Raw genomic sequence first — 20,587 nt, forward strand, 5'->3', positions numbered from 1 at the left:
GAGAAAAATTGAGGAAGTGTTGCTGATCGAGGAGAGAATAGAGGAAGCTGGGATCGAGAAGGAATCGAATGGGGATGTGAGAGGATGGGTTCATCTTTGAAGTGACTGAGATTTACAGTAGATGGCTTGATTTGGAAGATAGATATTTGCAGTAGTGGCGTCTTGTCGGGAACGATATGAAAAGTTCAAAGACGAAAAATTGTTTTGGAGAGACGAAGGAGCGTGAGGAAGAGCAGGCATGTGGCGCACACACACAGGCTGGCTTTTATTGGGCTGAATGTGACTCATCATCTTCCCCCGCCCTGTAGACAAACACACGTGTATACTCAGTAACGTTTCCCAGTATACACACACAAAGGGGAAAAGGGTATAAGATGCTTTGCAGTAGCCTGTCTGATTTTTTTTCAGCTCATTAGCCTCAGTAGAGGATAAACTCATACACCCATATGCCCATTTTAATATGCACACATCCTGAAACTATCAGTATAGGAGCAAGTCCACCACTGGCTGATGATTGTGTTTAAGTTTATGACATCAAATGAAAAAATACAAAATAGACAGCAATCCATTCTCCACTCCACTGTCACAAATACATTCACAGAGTCAGTGTATCAGTAATAGATGGAGCCCCACAGCGCCACCAAAACCAAAATGAGATTAAAACACTCTGATCACATGAGTGCACTTCGACCTTATCCCGCATCACCTGACATTTAATTTGAGCTCTGTGTCTGCTCCCAACTAGGTTTTGTCCCTACAATTTTAATGCTGATAGTTTTGCACAAGTTTTCAGTCTATGATAAATGACAAAATATTGCTTACATTAAACCAGTTTTTCACAAAATCTTTGTCAAGAGTGTGATGTCTCAAATCTCTGACTTGTTAGCAACAAAGGGAGATTTCCTCTCTAAATTTCTCAGATGGTTTATTTAAATAACAGTTTGAAGCCTAAAGAGGTAAAATTATACAAGCAAAAATCTGATTATACTTGATCTACATTTTGTTTTTACCTAAGTAAAGGGTAGGAATACTTCTACCACTGACTGCTGCCCTGCTCTAAAATAAAGTTCTGTCTTTAAGATAGAAGCTGTTACTCTGTTCATTTTCACATTTTCAATCCTACTGAATCATTTTTTTTTTATTTGCAACAACAGACAGGAGCCCAGGTGGGTGCCTCTTTACCCCCAACTGAGGCCCTCAGCAGGTCTCACCTACCCTGAGGGTCTGTTTCCGTGGCAACAACAGTTGCTCCTGACTATCTTGCAACATCTCTTTCAGGGTTTTGACACTGTGACCAACTGTGAGATTTGTTTAAACTGTTGGATGTTAATCTGAAATGCCATAAAAGTTGATATATTCATTTTTTCTCTCTCTTCCATCTCTCTTTTTGCTTTTCAGGGTGCATCAGCTCTGTTTGACATGATAGAGTATTATGAGTCAGCCACACATCTCAACATCTCCTTCAACAAGCACATTGGCACTCGAGGATGGCAGGCTGCCGCTCACATGATGAGAAAGGTGAGAGTTCATGGATAGCTCATCTGGACAGGAAACGGACAGGGTGGGAAAAAGAAAGGTTTTGATTAGATTATTTATTGATCTAAAGAAAATACCCAATGATCCAAGGAATAACATGTTCAAGTAAGAACCATTTGTTCCAAAATGGTCCCTAGATGTTATAAGACAGACATAAATCATTGAACATAAAATTAAACAATGGAGTCTTAAATGCAAAACCACATCACTCTAAAGTAAGACTTTAAATAAATATCTACCCAGATACAACATAAACAGATTTACAGCGCAATAAAAATGTCAGTACGAACATAAATAAGATCTGACATGACCTCTAGGTTCAAGATAGAATTTATTGTCATTCACTACATGTGTAACACTCACTATACAAGAGGACAACATTGCATTTCATCAGTGCTAGTGTTTTCACAATAAGAACAGATGCAATAAAACACAAGTACAAAGACAGTAATGTGTAAGTATTATTCTGTTGAGTAAAGTGCATAGCACTAAAATTAATAAATAAAATGGATTTTTTTTTTTTAAAAAAAAGGAAAAAGGACTAAAATGAATTAAAAATATTCTAATGGATAAACAAATTCTATAAAATGTATTAATAACTGCAAAAATAAACCCATAACACATAAGATGGGAACAGGAATGGCACTAGTAGCGGCATAAATATTTAATAAAATATCAAGCAGAGCACCAGTAAAGATAATAAGAGGATGGGTGGGATTGTGACAGAATAAACAGGATGATGGCAGTGTCGAGCAAAAGGTTTTCTTCTCTCACAGAGGGCTTTAATTATGGACTATAAAAGCAATCATTCGTAAGGGAAAAATGGTGTTTGATGGAAACACCAAACTGAGTGCAACAAATCTTCTTATCTTATCTTACTGTATTTGGCCAGAAAAGTGTGTGTTTGGTCTCAAATACTTCTGAGTCTTTTCCTTACTTTTGTAATTGTGGCTTTGTGCTCGGGGAGAAGACCAGTCTGTCCACTGTTCTTTATCACTGGCCAGCTTGTGTTGTGCAGCGCTGCTGTTTTCTGTCAGCACTCAGACATGCTCGCATGCTCTTCCAAAGTCATGCTCTTGCCCTTTACGGTGCACTTTGACGTCCGTCATCACTTGTTACTGTTAAGAATACAAATGGGTAGTGAGGCAAACACATTAAAATATCATATTTCAAGCTGAATATGTAAGAAACACAGGGATACAAAGAGCTGCATGTTAGTTCAAACAAGTGTTTTTTTTTTGTTTTTTTTTAAATCAAACAAAGGCAAGGAACCGTTGATTTTATGTCAGAGGAATGAGAAGGGTAAAACCACTGTACAAAAACAGATTTCATACAGGTATTTGTATCATTTCATACTGCACAGTAGATTAAGAGAAAATGTGAGATGAAACATGCAATTAAAAAAAATGTCCTTAACCAAATGTCATAAATTAAGCATTAATAAAAAATCTCTCAGTTCCATTTGTACATTAGTTTGCAAGATTGTGGAGCTTGTGGGTATTTTCACTGTATTGTTGCTTGTCCTGGCAGTGTACCGCAGGGAACAGCACTAATCTGTTTCCCAATTCACAAACTACTTTGCAGTCTTTATTATTAATATTGTGTCCTGTTTATTTGTTTTTTTTTAAATTCTGTTCATTACTCCGCATCCTAGAGGGAGAAACAATAGATTCTTAATCACAGTTACTAATGACTCAATAACCATGTTTACAGAATGGTCTGAGTACCATAGCTCTACTGTAATCACAGCTGTGACTGTGTGAGAAGCTAATTCTTCAACTGATCAGTGTTTGTACTAAAAGGAAATCCCATGTCTACAATCACGGAGTGTGTGACAATGGACCAAAAACTGCTTGGAGACACTTCACACGTGTACTCCAGCTTGTAGATTGGCTGTGTCGTAGGTTGATGATAAAAAGTCGTCACTTACTTGAGCAAAGCCCAAAAGATCTTAACACATAAGTGCTTTGACAGGTGAAGCTCTTAGAATCTCTCAGGTGAGGCCTTGGATTAAACAGATGAAAAAACAGTGCGTCATTGCCTTTATCTGGGTTTCATTGTGCATTCATAAGTTATGTCATATGAGGATAATGTTGTATTTATGGAGTCTGGAGAAGCTCTTAGCTGTCATCAGTGTACTACCGCAGCTATAATGACAGATAATGAGAAGTTACTTGATTAGGATAAAGGCATCCAACTCCCTCAAGATCCACACTTAGTCTATATAAAGATTCATCACATTAACATTTTTTCACACATGACTATGATTTCTGATATGGGTAAATGCACTTTTTTATCCATGCATACCAAGTTAATTGTCTCTGTTGGTGTTTCCCCCTCAGACGAGCTCTCTGCAGTATCTCGATGCACGTAACACTCCTCTGCTGGACCACTCGGCTCCCTTTGTAGCACGAGCACTCAGGATCAGTGGCAGCCTGGCAGTCCTCCACCTGGAGAATGCTGGCCTGTCCGGCAGGCCACTCATGTTACTGGGTAAGATAGAAGTGACAGGAGTGGATGTACAAGGAGAGGGTCCTGATAAATGTATACATTTATTCTTGACATTTTTGTTTTTCTTCTTTCCACCATATCTCCCTTTCTTCCCTCCGCTTCATTTATGTCTTACTCTTCTGGTCAGCTACGGCTCTGAAGATGAATATGAACCTGCGGGAGTTGTACCTTGCAGACAACAAGCTCAATGGCCTGCAGGACTCAGCCCAACTTGGCAACTTGCTCAAATTCAACTACAACATCCAGATCCTGGACCTGCGTAACAACCACATCCTGGACTCTGGTATGCAGCAGTGATCGAGCACAAACACATACAGTGGCATTGTTATTTTATAGCCGTGAACGCTTTCTCAAGGTGGGATTGTTTTGTTAAGAAGTTTATTGTGCGTACATCTCAATACCTTTTCACAACGTCAGATAAGATGAGAGTTTATTGATCCCTGTGAGGAAATTAGGTCAGAATGTGCCTTCTGTGTATTTACCAGCTGTAGGACAAAGGTGTATAAAGCCAAATATGAGTTTTGTCTTCTGTCCACAGTATAGTATGAGAGGATAGGCTTTTTGGGATTGTAGTTTTAAACTTCATCCCAATCTTTTTAAATAGAATGATTTGGTTTTAGTTAAATCGAAACAATGATTGCTATCCACACTATGAAACAAACAGTTGGTAAAAGTATTATACATCGTTATCAAATTAACATCACTGTGATATTTCTTTGGGATTTATGGATAGGGATATTTATGGTTTTATTGATAGGGTAAAAACTCCCCGTAAAAGAAAATGGAAAAAAAATACAAGACAGTGCAAATAAGCTCTCTGCTAATGCACCAGACTCCCTTAAATTAGACATTTTATTTTAGTTAATGATATTTTGTTAAAATTGTGATATCGTTAAGTTAAATGTGCATGTACTATCTCAGTTGTTTTATGTCTCTGTTTGTCATCACAGGTCTGGCTTATGTGTGCGAAGGACTAAAAGAGCAGAGGAAAGGCCTCGTCACTTTGGTGCTATGGAACAACCAGCTCACACACAATGGGATGGGTTACCTCGCTGCTGCACTGGTACACACACACACACACACACACACACACACACACACACACACACATATCAGAGTTTTTGTGCGTGTGTGTGTATAACAGCTGGCACAAGTAGAATTCAATTTTCTCCTCATTAGCCTATCAGAGAAGGGATCGTAATAAAACCTCCGCTGTTTGTTATACCTCCCTTCACCTCCTATCTGTTCATGTTTAGCCGCTGGACCACAGTGTACTATCACATCTGCACATTGTAATTGTCACTTGATTTCATCTACACCAAGTATGTGTGTTGTTTAATGGATAGGCAAGGAAAAAGGCAATTTCCCTGGGGTAATCTTAGGTAGTAATCCAGCCATCCAGAAATCTGCTCATTTACCACCAGCAGCATGTATACACACCTGTAGCTGTACCTGTTGGATCCTGTTTAAAACAAATAAGATTAAGACCTTTGTATTTTTATGGAGTAAGACGGATGAATCATATTTGCGTTTCACCAGAGAAACCGCAACCTGATTTGATTGTATAAACCTAAGAGTAACAGGTATTTATGAACTTTTCCACATGGGCTCCTTATTAATACACCTGACATTTTCTGCAGTCATTTCTCACTCTGTGAACAAATGTGAGCTCAAGTCTTAGTGCCACACCATTTTCCACAATTCAGCTTGGTATGAGTTCACAGCTGGCTGTTCTAGATTATCTATTACTAAAGTAATTGGTTGCATTTCTGTTGTTGAGCGATAGCGCCATTATCTCTTGTGCTCTGTTTTCCTTTTGGGATATCAGCATATATTTTTAGTATTACAGTGTTTATATTCAGACTCTGCTGAGTCATACAGTCTCAGCCTCATCAGAGTAAGAAACTTTTTTTCTGCTGTTTTTAATGTTCAAATGTTTTGTTGTGGTTCTGTTGTATTAATATAAAAATATATAATATAAGATATATAAAAGGATATTTTTAGCTGTGAAGATGTGTGGACCACCAAAAACACCTTGGAGAAGCATTGGAGCTTTTAGCAGCTCAAGAACCAGGCAGAGCTAAAGAAGAGAGAATATTAGACTTAAATTCACCAGGTGGCAACAAACTCACCTTTAAATGAAGGATGATGTTGCTTTATAACTGCTGGAAATCAGAAAGAGTTCCCCTTATAAACTTAAAGTTGGAAGGTCAGTGCTGTTTTGACAACTTTTTCCCACTGCCCCCTAGTGGCCAAAAAAAAACAGTTATCAGGTTTGAATACGAAACAGTGGTTAATGATTCAGGAAGATTTTATCAGTAATATCTTTCTTTTTGTTTATTAATTGTCAATGGATCAGATAGCTATTGTTACATTTTCTCATAATGTTTATGTATATCTATTTACAGTTAATGCTGTTGTATACCACTACAGTCCATTTACATACTTTTCTGTGTAGTTCATCTAATGTGTCCCCGATGCAGAAAACGGAGGCCAAGAGAAAATCATTTATTTGTACAACAAAACTTTATTACAACGACAGCTTATGTAGATGAACATTGTTCTTTATTGGCAGAATTTGAAGTTTCAAGTGAAGCTTATTTAATTTCAGTTAATGGAAATAAATGGATGGATATAAAATCAAACATCAGGGGATAGACTCCAGTGATGTGACCAATAACTACTGAAGATCAGGAAGATTTGATTAAACAAAAAGTATTAAATCTGAGCTCTATAGACGAAAGATATTGTTAATTATGGAGAATTATGACACAGCAGGCAGTTTATTTTTAGAAGCACGCAATTGTTTTGCTTTTGGAACATAAAATACTGCATTTTTGAACTCTTCCATGAAACCCATCTGGTGTTTTTTACTGAGGCTTGTACGATGTCCAGGACACACAAAGTGACTCGAAACCTCCAATTATACTGATAAGGTACATCTCAGGACTGTCCTGTCTGCTGATAACCCAGGACATAACCACATTGTAGCTTGCCGCCTTAATGCAATATATATAGTCATTAGAAATACAAACTATTATGATATGATTTCACTTATCAGATTATGTGAATCATGTTGTTTCATCAACATCCAGAGCAGTTATACAATAAATTATATGAAACAGACTGTACAGTAATACAGATGGCACAGCTACACAAAGCTACACGTTTTACACTTACTGTAATATCAGAATATTCTCAGCAAAACAGCATATTCAACAATGTGATTTTATGATTAACTGTCCCATAGCAAAACTTTTATTTATGCATTAGAATAATTGTATTATTTTGAACATTAAATACCGACATGTTTGCATCTCTGTTTGCATTTTTAAATAACTTTTCATTCTCTTCTGTTGTTTCTCTCAGCCATGCACCCAGAGTCTTGAAACTCTGAACCTTGGCAATAACTCGGTGGGTAACGAAGGGGTCCACAAGCTGAAAGACGGACTGATTGCCAACCGCTCTGTGCTCAGACTGGGCCTCGCTTCTACCAAACTGTCCTGCGAAGGTGGGAGCTTGTGCCTGTGTGCCTCTGGTTCAGTTTTTGTGGAGGTTTTTTGCTGTCTTGCATTTTATAACTCCTGTTTCTTCCTGTCATATGTGCTATAGGAGCTGTGGCTGTGGCTGAATTCATCGCTGAGAGCCCCAGACTGGTGCGTCTGGACCTTCGAGAGAATGAGATCAAGACAGGTGGACTGATGGCCCTGTCGCTCGCCATAAAAGTCAACACCTCTCTGCTACGTCTCGATCTCGACCGGGAGCCCAAGAAAGAAACTGTGAGTATAGGGATAAGGCGTAGGGATGGGGATAGAGGAGAGTAGGTAAAGGGCCAGATATAGTCTAATCAGACATGGCAGTGTTTATCCTCCATTGGGTGTCTTGTTCACATGTTCGTCAGCACAGGTAGTCTGATTGATCAATCACAGGCTACATGGATGTATCTCAAACTGGCTCTTCCACATGGATTTGGAATTCTGGGCTCAAGTCTCAAGGCAATATTATATATTTTTCTTATCATCAACAAATCCCATGAAAAGACCAAAACCAACAATGAACTGATCCTAACAAAAGTGTTGCACTAAAAATGCAGTTGAAATGAATCCCCCAAAAAAACACTATTTACTCCTGTTTGAACATTTGATGATTAAATTATTTTGCCTTTATTTGAATCAAAGTGTGTAGATTTATGTCTTCAGAAGGAAAGATCATGCTGGGTCGTGAGAGCTACAAATCAGGGTAGAGAGGAACTTTGGTTCCATTTGTTAACAATAAATACAATACAGAATAACACCTACCTTAGCCCCATTTTAAAATAATTTTTGGGGCACTTCATGCCTTTATTTACATTGCTGACAGTGGAGTGATGACAGGAAATGGGGGGAGAGGGAGATTGGGAGTGACAAGACCCATTTTTCTTTTAAAGAAAACTGTGGTTTGAAAGATGATAATCTTACTGACTAAAATATCAGACTGAAGGGCTCAAATTACACCATAGGAATAGCTTTGATTGAGTTGGATTTTATGAAATACTGAAATACTTGTGGTTTATGTTGCATGTTTGAGCCATATTCCCTGTCTCTCAGGTGAAGAGTTTCATTGAGACCCAGCGCGCCCTGCTTTCTGAGATCCAGAACGGCTGCAAGAGGAACTTCATCCTGGCCAAAGAGAAGGAGGAAACCGAGCAGAAGATGAGGCAATCAGCCTCCATGGCTGAAATCGCCACAGAGGATGGAACTAGAGAACAGGAGGAGGAAGCAACATCTGGGGAGAGAGCTGATGGAGGGGGGAAAGGGGGAGAAGAAGAGGAAGGGGGTGGAACAACAGGAAATGAAGGACAGACAAGCAACCAGGCGGGAGCAAGCTCTGCGATCGTTACTCAAGTAAATCTGGAGTCGGACTCGGACACTGAGGATGAAGAGGAAGAGGAGGTGATAACAAAGTCCTCCTCCACGTCAAACTCCTACACTCATTCAAACCAGACTGCTCCTCAAACCCGGAAAGCGGCTGCACCTCCCCCCCTTAGTGCCTCATGTACGTCATCATCCCAGTCTGCTTCACCTGCTGGAGGGCCAAGTCTCATTTCTGGCATCACAGTCACAGAATCCGCAGTTCCTCCTGGCACCCCTCCATCTCCTGGTCGCTGTATATCAGTCTCAAGCCCAGGGAGGGGACATAAGATCTTCATGGTAACCCGGGTGGAGAGCCCCCCTGAGCAGCAGCAGCTACAACTCCCGTTAAGTGCACCAGCAGCTCCCAGCCAAACTAAAGAGGCTTCAAAGAAGCCTGTAGAAACAAACACACAGCCCATCACACAGCAGACACAGCCCCTGCCTGCACCTCAAACACCTACACAAACACAGCTGACACAGGAGGACATGAAGGAGCGCTCACCTGCTCCGTCAACAGACTGTAAACTGACAGAGCAGAGTCCTGTAGCACACTCAGAATCTGCAGTAAATACTACACAGACCCACACACTAGAGCCACAGTGTCAACCCAGAGAGGATGTAACAGCTAATACCTTAGACCCAGAAGTGAAAGATCCAAATCCACAAGCACCAGCCCTGCCTTCAGATTCCTCCCCGGTGCAGGCTGCAGCATTTCAGCTCACTGAGGAGGTAATAAAGAGCACCAAAATCCCCCAACTTGAGCCCACTTGTGAAGAGGGAGAGAAGGAAGGAGAGGCGCAAGAGGAAGACCCTATGGAAGATGAAAGAGAGGTAATGTCCCCTGATAGCACAGAAGAAGAGTGTAAACAGTTAGGAGAACTGAGTCAAACCCAGGATAGCATCCCTGCAGTAGACACACAACAGCAACAGTTAACATCTGCAGCTGAACAGCTACAGAATGAGCTAGCATCTGCATCAGAGGACACGCAGTCACCAAACCAAACGGAGGAAGAAGACAGAGAGGAGGCACTTAAACACAAAGAGAAGCAGGAAGCACCAGCCAGCTTGTCAGAAATCAAAAAGCCCAGTTTAACGGAGAAAGAACACAGCCTGCCAAATCAAGAGCAACCAAATGAAAAGCAGCAAATAGAAGCAGATGAACAGAGAGCAGAGTCTGTTCTCTCTGTCCAGACTGATCAACAGGCACAATGTGTCATTCAGAGTGGAGCACACGAGACAAATCCTCAAGCAGACGAAGCCTCCGAGAGTCCCGAATCTGCCACGACCTTCTCTGTCTTCTCAGTTGAAGGGGAGGATTCACCCGATGAGAGCTCTTCAGATGAGGTCGAGTGTTTCGCCGAGGCTCTAGAGGGAGAGGTAGTTGGTTCAGCGCTTCCCAACGGCCTGAAGCCCGAGTTCTCTCTCCATCTCCTTGATGCTGAAAGCCCCAAGCCCAGCAGCTGTGTGATGGAGCACGGTGGGTCGCTGTAATCACTGATCTCTTTTGATAAATAAAGTCACATGTGCAGTTTTCTGGGTGTGAAAAGCCTGTTTGATAATGTGTGTCATGTGTTACTTATGTAGTGAGTGTCAGCTGTGGACAGGACCTAGAGGAGCTGCTGCTAGAAGCCAGTTTGGATACGGGGAGAGATGCACCATGAGGTTGTGAGGTAAACATTTGTCTTTATGTATGTACAATAAAAGTCTTAAGTAGACACAGATTCATCATCATACTTGTGACGTACTGTAAAGTTTCCATGAAACAGGGATTTCAACTTGGAGAATTTACTCCTTCAAAAGCACTTTATCTCTATTAAGGACCTCATGCTCAAGAAGTAGGTCTGAATATAAAACTCCATCAAATAAAATATTTCACCAATACAAATCTCTTCTTCCCTCCTGTAATTAATCTGCCTTTCTTTCCTTAAACAATATCCCTCTGTCTGTAGTTCACCATGATCACCCGCCGTGTTTGGTCGTTATATTATTACCAGAAAAGACATCTCATTTAGGAAGAAAAAAATATGGCTCATTGAAATGAAAACTTTTGTACCCCAGGCCATCTGCGCCAGTACTTTCCTGTGTAACTGTTGAGAACTTGAACCACAGCATCATCACTTCAGGTAGCCAATCTGTATAAACTATTGGCTTGTTAACAGCCTGTTTGATCAGCATATTTTTACCACAAAGGTGCTTTCAGACAGTAAGTGGTTGCCACTGCGGTTGACGCCCAGCAATATCGGTGTTCTGTTGTTTCAATCGGCAACAGCAGGGCACAACGCCGCCATCGACTGCGTCCAGTCCTTTTGTACACCACAGGCTGCTGTCCACCCACTGTGATATCATCACGCAGTTAAATAAGAGTGGGTTGTATCTTAAAGTAGAGAGAATGGATGGCAATATGATGTGATTAATAGAGCAAGTTTTGCTAACCAGCACCATAAATTTTGTTTATTTTCCCAGACTGGATAATCAAGCTTTGAAGCTGATGTTGCTTCAATACTGTTTGTCTTCATTGACCTGCTTGTTCTCTGCTGATGAGTTGTGTAATTCAGGGAACTCAAATAGTAGAATCAGCCCCCTTATCATTTTCCTCTCTGTAGTTTCTGTAGTTGCCATGGTTGCACAGTTAGCCACAGAGGTAAGTTAAAAAAACTGAACCATCATAAACTCCAATGGTAGCTATAAGAAGCCTACATGTGCACAAGAGTGACAAGTGCCCTCCCTCCCCTTGCCACTGCAGCTGAACTCGGACACATGGCTTCCCGTTTGAAAGAGATGAGGTGGCATGTAGACGAGGTGAAAGGTTGGCAGTAACGAAATTCAGTTTTACATGTTTGTTCTTTTTATTACACCCAAATTTTGATGACTGCAATGTAATCCTTCAGATGTGCTGTAATGGCCTCAGACACTGCAGTGAGCACAGATTGGTTAAGCAAAAGGGTTTTACTTTCAGAAATTAAAACCCACCCAAATTGGCTTTGAAAGATTTTTCCACAAAGAAAAAGATTTTTGGAGATACAGTGTTTCTGATGAAGATCTCTTTCACAGTCAGTGCTGACGCTACTGGAATTTAACTTTCTCTGTTACTATTTCAATTTTCTGTCTACCAGGGTAGCACCAAAAGTAATGCTTAGATAGTTTTTTGCCTTAAAATATGTGATGTAGAATAGATAGATAGATATAGATAAGAATTTGGTTTAAAAAAATGTTTTCTGCTACATTCAGGACTAATTTATTGCCTCTCTTCTACTTCCACAGGGACCGCAAGGACAGGAGAAAACGGCACTCAGATAGTTTGTCTGGCTCTACTACGTGACTGTTGGCCCTACAATGTTTTTCTCGTTTCTTTTACTTTACCAACAACATGATGTTTCCATAAAGGACAAAAGACCTGGTGTTACAGTTGAAGCTCTTATACACAAAAATACAAGCAAATTATGGGAAAGACACAAAGGACAAAATCAACCTCTCGAGCTTGGCTGTGACAAATAAGGAATCCTCTACATCCACACTACATCAACCACTGAATCACATACATGTGCACACTGAGTATGAGAAAGAGGGGGGAAAAAGAGAAATAAAATCACACTGTTATCACTACATTTTGTCAATCTGAAATCTTTACACGCAACGCAACCACCTGTGGGAGAGAAAGAAGAGAGATGGGGGACAAAGGAGGGAGGATAAAACACTAACCAAAGACAGATCACAGACCTTTCTCACAGCCCATACTCGCTCTCCTCTGTAGATTTACACTGTAGTTGGAGAAATAACTAGCAATTAAAGGTTTTTCATAACACATACACAAAGATATAACGGTGATGATAAGAAAAGGGTGGTTGATGGCACACTCAGACAAGACAAAATAACGGTGACGGACCGGTGATGGACCGGCGATGGACCCTGCCGAGTGGACCTGCTGGCTTTAAACACTTGTTCTAGGGGTGGAAGTAGGTCACCGTCAAAGGCTTTTATAACCACGGACGCTGAAGAGGTTAACGTGTCTGTTTAAATGTCAACGTTTTATGTCTGTGTCCCCACTCCCACTCATTCTCCCCCTTTGGAAAAAAAAAACTAAGGGACCTCTGCCAAAGTGACTTCCCCTCTTGTCTGTTTTCTCGTCCTCTGCTCACTTTGGCCCCTCAGGAATCAGTGTCCCCCCCCTCTGGTCAGTCTCTTCAGACCTAATGTGGAGGAATCGCGACTGTATCCCGCCTGTCTCCGCTTTTTGAGAGTCACAAAGCTGAAAAACCCAGAACTTCTGCGAATGTCGGAAAGCAATGCTGTCTGCTTTTGATTGAGTTGTTTACAGTAGAAAAAGAAAAAGGTCGTTTGTCTTTGATTATCTGCAACTTCAGACACTATTATTGCTTTATTCAACCAGTCATTGTTGTGTAAAACTCTTTCAAGAAAAGCAGCTCGATCTCTGTCGTCATCTCCCCTCTCCATCCTCATGTCCCTCAGTCTTCCATTGGTACTTTGTGCCATCTCACCTCTCTGCTCCAGCTCACATTCATGTTGCCTTCAAACTCACCACTTCAGATTCAGTCTTTGTTTTTTGTTTTTTTTGTTTGGCTGCTTTGAGAAATTAGTTATTTTGTATTTATTTTATAGCTATATGAGCCTTTTCTGATTTATTTTCCCCCCCTTTTCTTCTTCACCCCTCCTCATTTTATCTTTTCTTTTCCATTTGGGGGTTGCTTTTAAAGGTTGCCCTCCTTTTTGTTGTATATTTCAGATTCAAACTAGAGCAAATATTTAGGTTTTTTTTTTTTTTTTTCGTTTTTTGTTTTTTTTGTTTTGTTTTTTTGGAGGGGGAGGGGGCAAATCCTTGTTGGGAGGAAAGGTAAATATGATTGAATGGTTGATATTGATAACAGTCGGGGTGCAGTACTGAAAGCGAATACAATGACACTTCAAACATAATCAAAATCCTTGTTGTTGCTTTAATGCTACTCTGCTGGGTGAAGCTGTTGCCACATGGGGGCGCTGGTGGTTGTTTTCTTTTTTTCCCTACAGTGGAGCCAGAACAAAGAATATCACGGTATCATATTAAAACACACTGCAGGCGCTAAAGTCTCTGTTCAAATCCAACTCCTGTCCTGAATTTTCCAGAGCAAGGCAGTAAAACTTTAAAAACAAATGTAAACTTCATGTATGTTTGTGAAGAGAGCTGGTTTGCCCTGCTTTGAATTTTTTCCCGAGACAGATACAGGCAGGTGTGTTATTTGTTTTTGTTTTGTTTTTTCTTCTGAAAAGGAGCATATTTCGACCCTCCTGCTCTTCTCCACCCAACAGATAGTTTGCCCCCACTGTTTGTAATGCTTTAATTTTTAGAAATTTTTAATAATAATTTGTTAACTTAATTGAAATGTGCTGGTAATCACAAAGATATGTATGGCGAAATTTGTTCCTCTCAAATAAATGCATGTAATGACTAATGATATGACTGAATGATTCAATTAAATTACTCAGTATAGAATGTCAAAATGTCTAAACACTGCAGATGAATACATAAATCAAATATGTGTACAGATCAGGTTTGGTTTGGATGTTTGGATACAGCTGGTGGTTCTTTTTCAAATGTGTGATTTGGGTTGACTAGCTAACCACATCCACTGTATAAAATCTCTTGATCATTAGCTCATGGGTAGCTAGCGAAGATATATCAAAGTAATATTGTATGTATTTGAATTTCAGCAGGTTCAATTTTTGTTTACATTTCCAAAGACTGTGTTTGAGGTCTAATTTGTTTATTTATTTAATCCTTATCCTCCTCCTGCTGAACTGCCAATGTAGGTGAGGGAGGGGAGTTCAGTGTTGTGCTTTACTTGCCAAGCCACACACATTTTTTGTCATCCAATCAAATTTCAGAGATTCCATTCAAATCGTTTTGTATTGAACCCACCCTTATATATAAGTCTCTAAATAACATCCCTATACTGGAGGTAAAGCTTTGTTTATGGAGTTACTGTAAAGTCATCATACGACTTCGACATTTTTTCTGAAAGCTCCGTTATATTTGACGCAGCACTTACTAACACAAAACTGACTGAAATCAACGCAAGTGTGGACTCCTCACATAAGCCAAAGACTATTGTTCAATGTAATTAAACCCACATTTAATAGATATGGTGATATATTGTCAAGTACAGGAGAATATTTTTAATTCACACAACAGTTTTGATTTGTCAGATGCTCGCAAGTTGTTAGATGGGAATCACAGCATAAAGATGCTCTAAATGTTGACATCAGCAGGCAAACATGTTGACAATGTTTATCATGTCAAATATCTTAGTTTAGCATGTTAATATGCTATTTGCAAATGAATATAAAAGAAAAAATAAGGCTGATGGAAATGTCATTACTTTGGCAGGTATTTGGTCATAAACCAAAGTGATAATTTGAAAGTTTGCATGATGATGGCGTTTGATTAAAAGTCAGAGGATCACCAAAATCATCAGGATTCACCAACCCCATGAGCCATGTCTGTACAAAATTTCATGGCGTTCCCTCTGATGGTCGTTGAGATATTCTAGTCTGGAGCAAAGTGGTGGGGCAGCTGACACTGCCATAGAGCCACACCGCTGTAAATGCAACATCTCTATCCAGAAAGTAGTTCCACAACCTGTGGGTCCGGATCTCACAACTGATCATAAGTTAAATCTGAATGATCACATAAATGTTAACAAGTTAAGAAAAGTAACCCGTTACCAATTCATTTTTCAGACGTTCCTCCAATTTTTGCTTTTGTTGTCGTAATTTTTGGAAAATTGTAGGTTTCGTGTCTTTTTAAAAAATATTCAAATAAAACAAAGGAAAAAAATAATTTTGGTTGAACTGGTGACCAATCGTGAGGGGCCACAAGTAGATGTTGCTTCAGTTTAAGGCGGAACTCATTATGGAAAGAGAAATTTATGCAGAAACTTCCTCTCAGCGGGTGTGACGTGGTGGTGAGGGGTGAGGGGGTTCACGTCTCTTGGGTGCAGGGTGTGTTGCCATGGCAGGGGGTCGAGTACAGTGTGGGAGCTCTGCTCTGTATGTCTCCTCTGAAGGAATTCCAGAGCGCACTAATCCACTCCTACACTATAATGCTCCAGTAATACAGGAGATTGTGGGAAAGTCAGAAGTTATTAAAAAGCGATTTTTAGTGACCCTTCATTACTTACAAGACCCCAGTGTGTTGAATGTCCCTAACATGTAACAGGGTCCTTTGTTCTTATATCTAAAGCCAACGGCCAGTCTTTCACTTGTATGACTAGCCTAAATATATCGTTTCCAACCATTTCCTATGACCCCTCAAAATGAAGAAATATCTGCTGTGGCAACTGTCAAGATTAAATCTGTGCAACTACTTTGTTTTCCAATTACTTTTTGAACAGATAAGTAAAAGTCACAAGAGCCCTGTGGTTAAGCTTAGGGAAAGATTGTGTTTCCATTAAATGTAAACATGTTGTGTCCTGTGCTTCAAATCACTGTTAACTTTTTCAGTGTTGGACCAAAGCTACAATTTTTCCTTACCTTACCTAAGTGCTGGTTAAGGTCTAAGGACAGAGGCTGTTGTATGTTGGTATGTTACACTGGTCTACGTTAGTAAAATTGACTTGACTTGCAGTGAGTGCCTAAACATAACCGTCAAAACATTTTGATCATGCTTTAGTTGCTATGAGCAGATATTGTAGAAAAACAAATGAAACGCATAGTAAATGAACATTTAGTAGATACATTTATTAATGTTTTAATAATTTAAAAATAGTCATTTACAGATCATTACTTATTATTTTTAGGGGCTAGACACTAAAACTATCTGGTTATTTCACAAGATGAAGCAATAAATTGAGTTAGCTTAGAGACTGATTGGTTGCCTGGCAACCTCACATTGACAATAAAACTTACCAATGCTGGCAGGCGGACTGTTTAACTGTTAGACAGAGGCAGGCTAGCTGTTTCCCCCTGTTTCCAGTCTTTATGCTAAGCTAAGCTAACCATCTGCTGAAGGTAGCTTCATATTTAGCGTACAGACATGAGAGTGGTGTGAATAAACTGATCTAACATCTAACTCTCTGCAAAACAGCAAATAAGTGTATTTCACAGAATGTGAGACTATTCCTTTAATCATCCTGAGGGATAGTTTCTTTAACATAGGCAGCCTCCTTCACTCCTCTTTCAAACTACCTGTCCTCCCTATCCAAAATATGCACGTTGTTGTTCTCGTGGGAGTGTCTCTTCTCCCTCAGGTGAAGGTAAACTGCTGATTCTTGACCTGAGGTGTTGGTCCCCCTGTGTTGAGCCATGTGTTTTTCTAATGGTTGTTTAGTTTCTACCAAGTTAGGGAAACTAAACAAACACATGTTTGGGCCATACGTTTGTTCAAGTGTTGTTTAGTTTCACCAAGTGTTTTTTTTCATCCTAAAAGAATTGATAGTGTGTTTAGAACAAATGTTATTGTTAGACACTGAAATTATCGGTTTGAAAGGATGTTGCACGACACTGCAGTCTGTTTTAAGCATACACAAAACATTCATGAAGGAAAACCATCTGCCTCATGTCACAGTGAGTCGACTCATACCTGTATATTCACAAACACAAACCGGCCATACAGTCAGTGAAGTTTGCTGTTGTTCATTTGTTTCTGTTTGGACATAAAAATACTGTGACACTTCTGTGGCTCCTTGAAACTCAAATTAATTCATGTGAGCATCACTGGATTTTGGTTTTATTGCAGTGACGGGGATCCTGTAAAAAATTCTGGTTGAAATAAAACATTTCCTAATGTTCTGTTTGCATCCTGTTTTCTCTTGTTTGTAACTCATCATACAGCCAGAGAAACTCCTGAGGGCGGCCTCTGCACACATTAGTATGAAACATGTGATTGTGCACCTCAGGGTGAACAGTAGAAGGAGTGTGTCAATGTGAAAGCTCTTTTGTTAGATCCGCAGACACCGGACAGCAGCAGTTTTATTTCCTCAGCTGACAGTAAGAAGCAGGAATTTATCTGACACTGATTGATGCCTGCTCTCTGCAGGGAGTCAAACTGGACCTGGATCAAGTATGTTGTTTCATAAACGTGAACTAGTTATAGACTGGTTGATGCTTCAAAGGTTCAGATTACTTTATTTTTTTATCTGCACAGAAGCACAACATCAAACTGAGTGAAATTCTTGGGATGAAACTATGTCAGCAAAAAGACACACAACACTAAGGAAGGAATAATACACAAATACTGTATATAGGGTACAAATGAAGAAGATTTTAAGTGACTGTGTAAAAGAGCACAAAGTAGAAAGTAGAAACATATGAGTGAGTTATAAATGTGGCACAGACAGCAAGAGAATAATACTGTGAATGTTGCAAGAAACAGAAATAGCAGGTGATCAATGCTAACATGATCAGTCAATTAGTTAATTGGTTGATTAGGAGAAAATGTATTTTGATAATTGTGATGATTAATCATTTTGTTCATTCAAGTAAAAATATCACACATTTCTGGAGTGTGAAGGTTCAATCTTGACACTTACAATACATAACACTTATTCTTATACTTTCAGCCACATCTCATAGTCTTCATCAGCTGATGAGAGTTCAGTTTTCATGGAGATTGGTGAGTATTTAATATATTTATCACTGCAGAACTCAAGTGCGGTACTTATACACAATGTTATGTACTTGTATATTCCTTGAGTATTTTCATTTGATGCTACTTTTGAAATGTGTTTTTATTTTTACTCCTCTACATTTATTGCTATAGTTACTAGTTACTTTGCAGACTAAGCTTTTTTCTTTCAAAACATATTATCATCCTATTAAATGTGATGTATTGTTATAGATTAAACTGTCCAATAATATACAAAGTTCTTAAAGTACTTAAAACAAGAATTTTGTGATAGGGTTCTCAAGAAAGCACTTGATGGCTACATATAACTTCTTTGACATGAGAGGCTAAGGATAATGCAAAAAGTCAACATCCTCAGACATGCAAAGAGCGGCAATGTTTGCAGGCTACAGCTAACCCTTGAATTGCTGTATTATAAACGAAATTGTAATTGAAATGTTATTTGGTCCTACATAAACCTTGGATTGTTTGAGAAAACGCCAGTATACAGCGGCTCGATGGCACACTGGAAACTGACTCAATCGTTCAGCTGCTGAGCATCAAACAGCAGAGAGACACAGTTAGCAGCTAGCTGGTGAACACAGTGGAGCATTTAGCAACTGAAGGAACAGGTCTTTTTCTCAGGAGTTAATGGAGACCAGACCAGAGCTAAAACACAGAACGTCTTTGCCGAACCACAATCCCAAATAAATGCTATGTTTTCAGATTATTTTTGCTGCCTTCAAGAGACCAAAAAATAAAGACAGCTTTAAAGAGACTCTCCAATGATAAAGAAGTAGGCAGTGCTACTGGAAAACAATTTTATGGGTGCTGAACGTTTAGCCAGGCTGCCAGGTCGGTGGCTTCTCTTTATGTGTGGGGACAGTGGTAAGTGATCAAATGCTTCCTCGCTGGGTCTTTCCTTGGGCTTAGCCATGCCTCAGGAATGTGCTGGCATGCTGGTAGAACAGTAGGGATTTATCCATGGTGTCAGCCCCTATCTGGCCTGTTGATTCGCAGTCCACTGGACTGCAACAAACCCCTGCACACTGGCACACATGAGCAGGGGCTGATGGGACTGCAGCATCATTTGTGGGATCATGAGAGCTGAGAGGGGGACAGAGAGGGTGCACCACCTCAACACCCTGAGAGTGCAAGTAAATAATTAGACAGCATCCAGTTGCCAAAATCCAGTGGTGTCAATCTCTAAAAGCTATATGAAGGCAACTGGATTTGGTTGAGGTACTTCAAGATGTTCTAACTGTCAGATAGAAATGAAGAAGCCTTTTAGATGAGAGGTGAAAATGTCCTCAAGAACCTCGAGCAAGTCCAGTTGCCTTCATCTTGCTCTTGGAGATACCAAGGCCTGACTGATCTTCACAGTGTTATCCATCTTCCCATCTCACTCTTGACAAGAACGTGAATAAGAACTTTGTCATATTCCATTCATTTCCCCTTATAGCTTTAAAGTGACAGTGTAACTTTTGGAAAAAGGAATAACACATTATTCCTCCCTACAAAGAGCTGAATTCAGTACTTCTGTAGCCCATGCTCAGCATTTTTATTTTGCTACATCCTTGCTTGGTCTGTTGTGACCGGTAGCCTACGATGGCTAATGTTATTAAATGTATATATTTTAAAGTTTTGTCATTGTCCTCAATTTTCCATTTGTGACCACAGTGGCTGCTGATCAGCAAAAATTACATATAGTTTCTTTAAGTACTCCACACTGTCTGAAAGTAGCACATTTATATCCTTTATCAGCTTGTCCCAGCTCTTGATTTGATTGAAGTTGTCATGTTTACACTGGGGTAAAAAAGAAAACTTAAATTTAAAAATTACATGTGTGTGTTTTTTTGCTGCACAGTGTGACTTATTTATTTACTGTCCCACCTGTAGAGCGGGGGGAATGAAGAGGGAGGTGATACACATAATACATTAATATTACTAAGCGGTTATAAAATGCTGTGAGGGCTGCTAAAGCTAAGCGAAAATTAGCTTCACTGGATCTGCTCACAGTGTGTGCGGAGGGTGGGTGGGCTGTGTGATCGTC

General features: G+C 39.8%; 1 protein-coding gene across 1 annotated transcript in view; it reads left to right on the forward strand.

Annotated features, from left to right (window-relative positions):
* ppp1r37 (protein phosphatase 1, regulatory subunit 37) overlaps positions 1-17,720 on the forward strand; it is a 44,127-nt gene extending 26,407 nt beyond the window's left edge. Inside the window, exons 5-13 of the mRNA XM_056373572.1 lie at positions 1,399-1,518; positions 3,879-4,029; positions 4,175-4,330; positions 4,998-5,110; positions 7,417-7,558; positions 7,660-7,826; positions 8,634-10,416; positions 10,524-10,609; positions 12,201-17,720. Coding sequence (XP_056229547.1) covers positions 1,399-1,518; positions 3,879-4,029; positions 4,175-4,330; positions 4,998-5,110; positions 7,417-7,558; positions 7,660-7,826; positions 8,634-10,416; positions 10,524-10,600 — 2,709 coding nt within the window. The 3' untranslated portion in view covers positions 10,601-10,609; positions 12,201-17,720. The remainder of the gene's footprint in view (positions 1-1,398; positions 1,519-3,878; positions 4,030-4,174; positions 4,331-4,997; positions 5,111-7,416; positions 7,559-7,659; positions 7,827-8,633; positions 10,417-10,523; positions 10,610-12,200) is intronic.
* The last annotated feature ends 2,867 nt before the right edge of the window (positions 17,721-20,587 follow it).

The sequence above is a fragment of the Seriola aureovittata genome, chromosome 4 (genome assembly GCF_021018895.1).
Source record: "Seriola aureovittata isolate HTS-2021-v1 ecotype China chromosome 4, ASM2101889v1, whole genome shotgun sequence".
NCBI classification, from domain to species: domain Eukaryota; kingdom Metazoa; phylum Chordata; class Actinopteri; order Carangiformes; family Carangidae; genus Seriola; species Seriola aureovittata.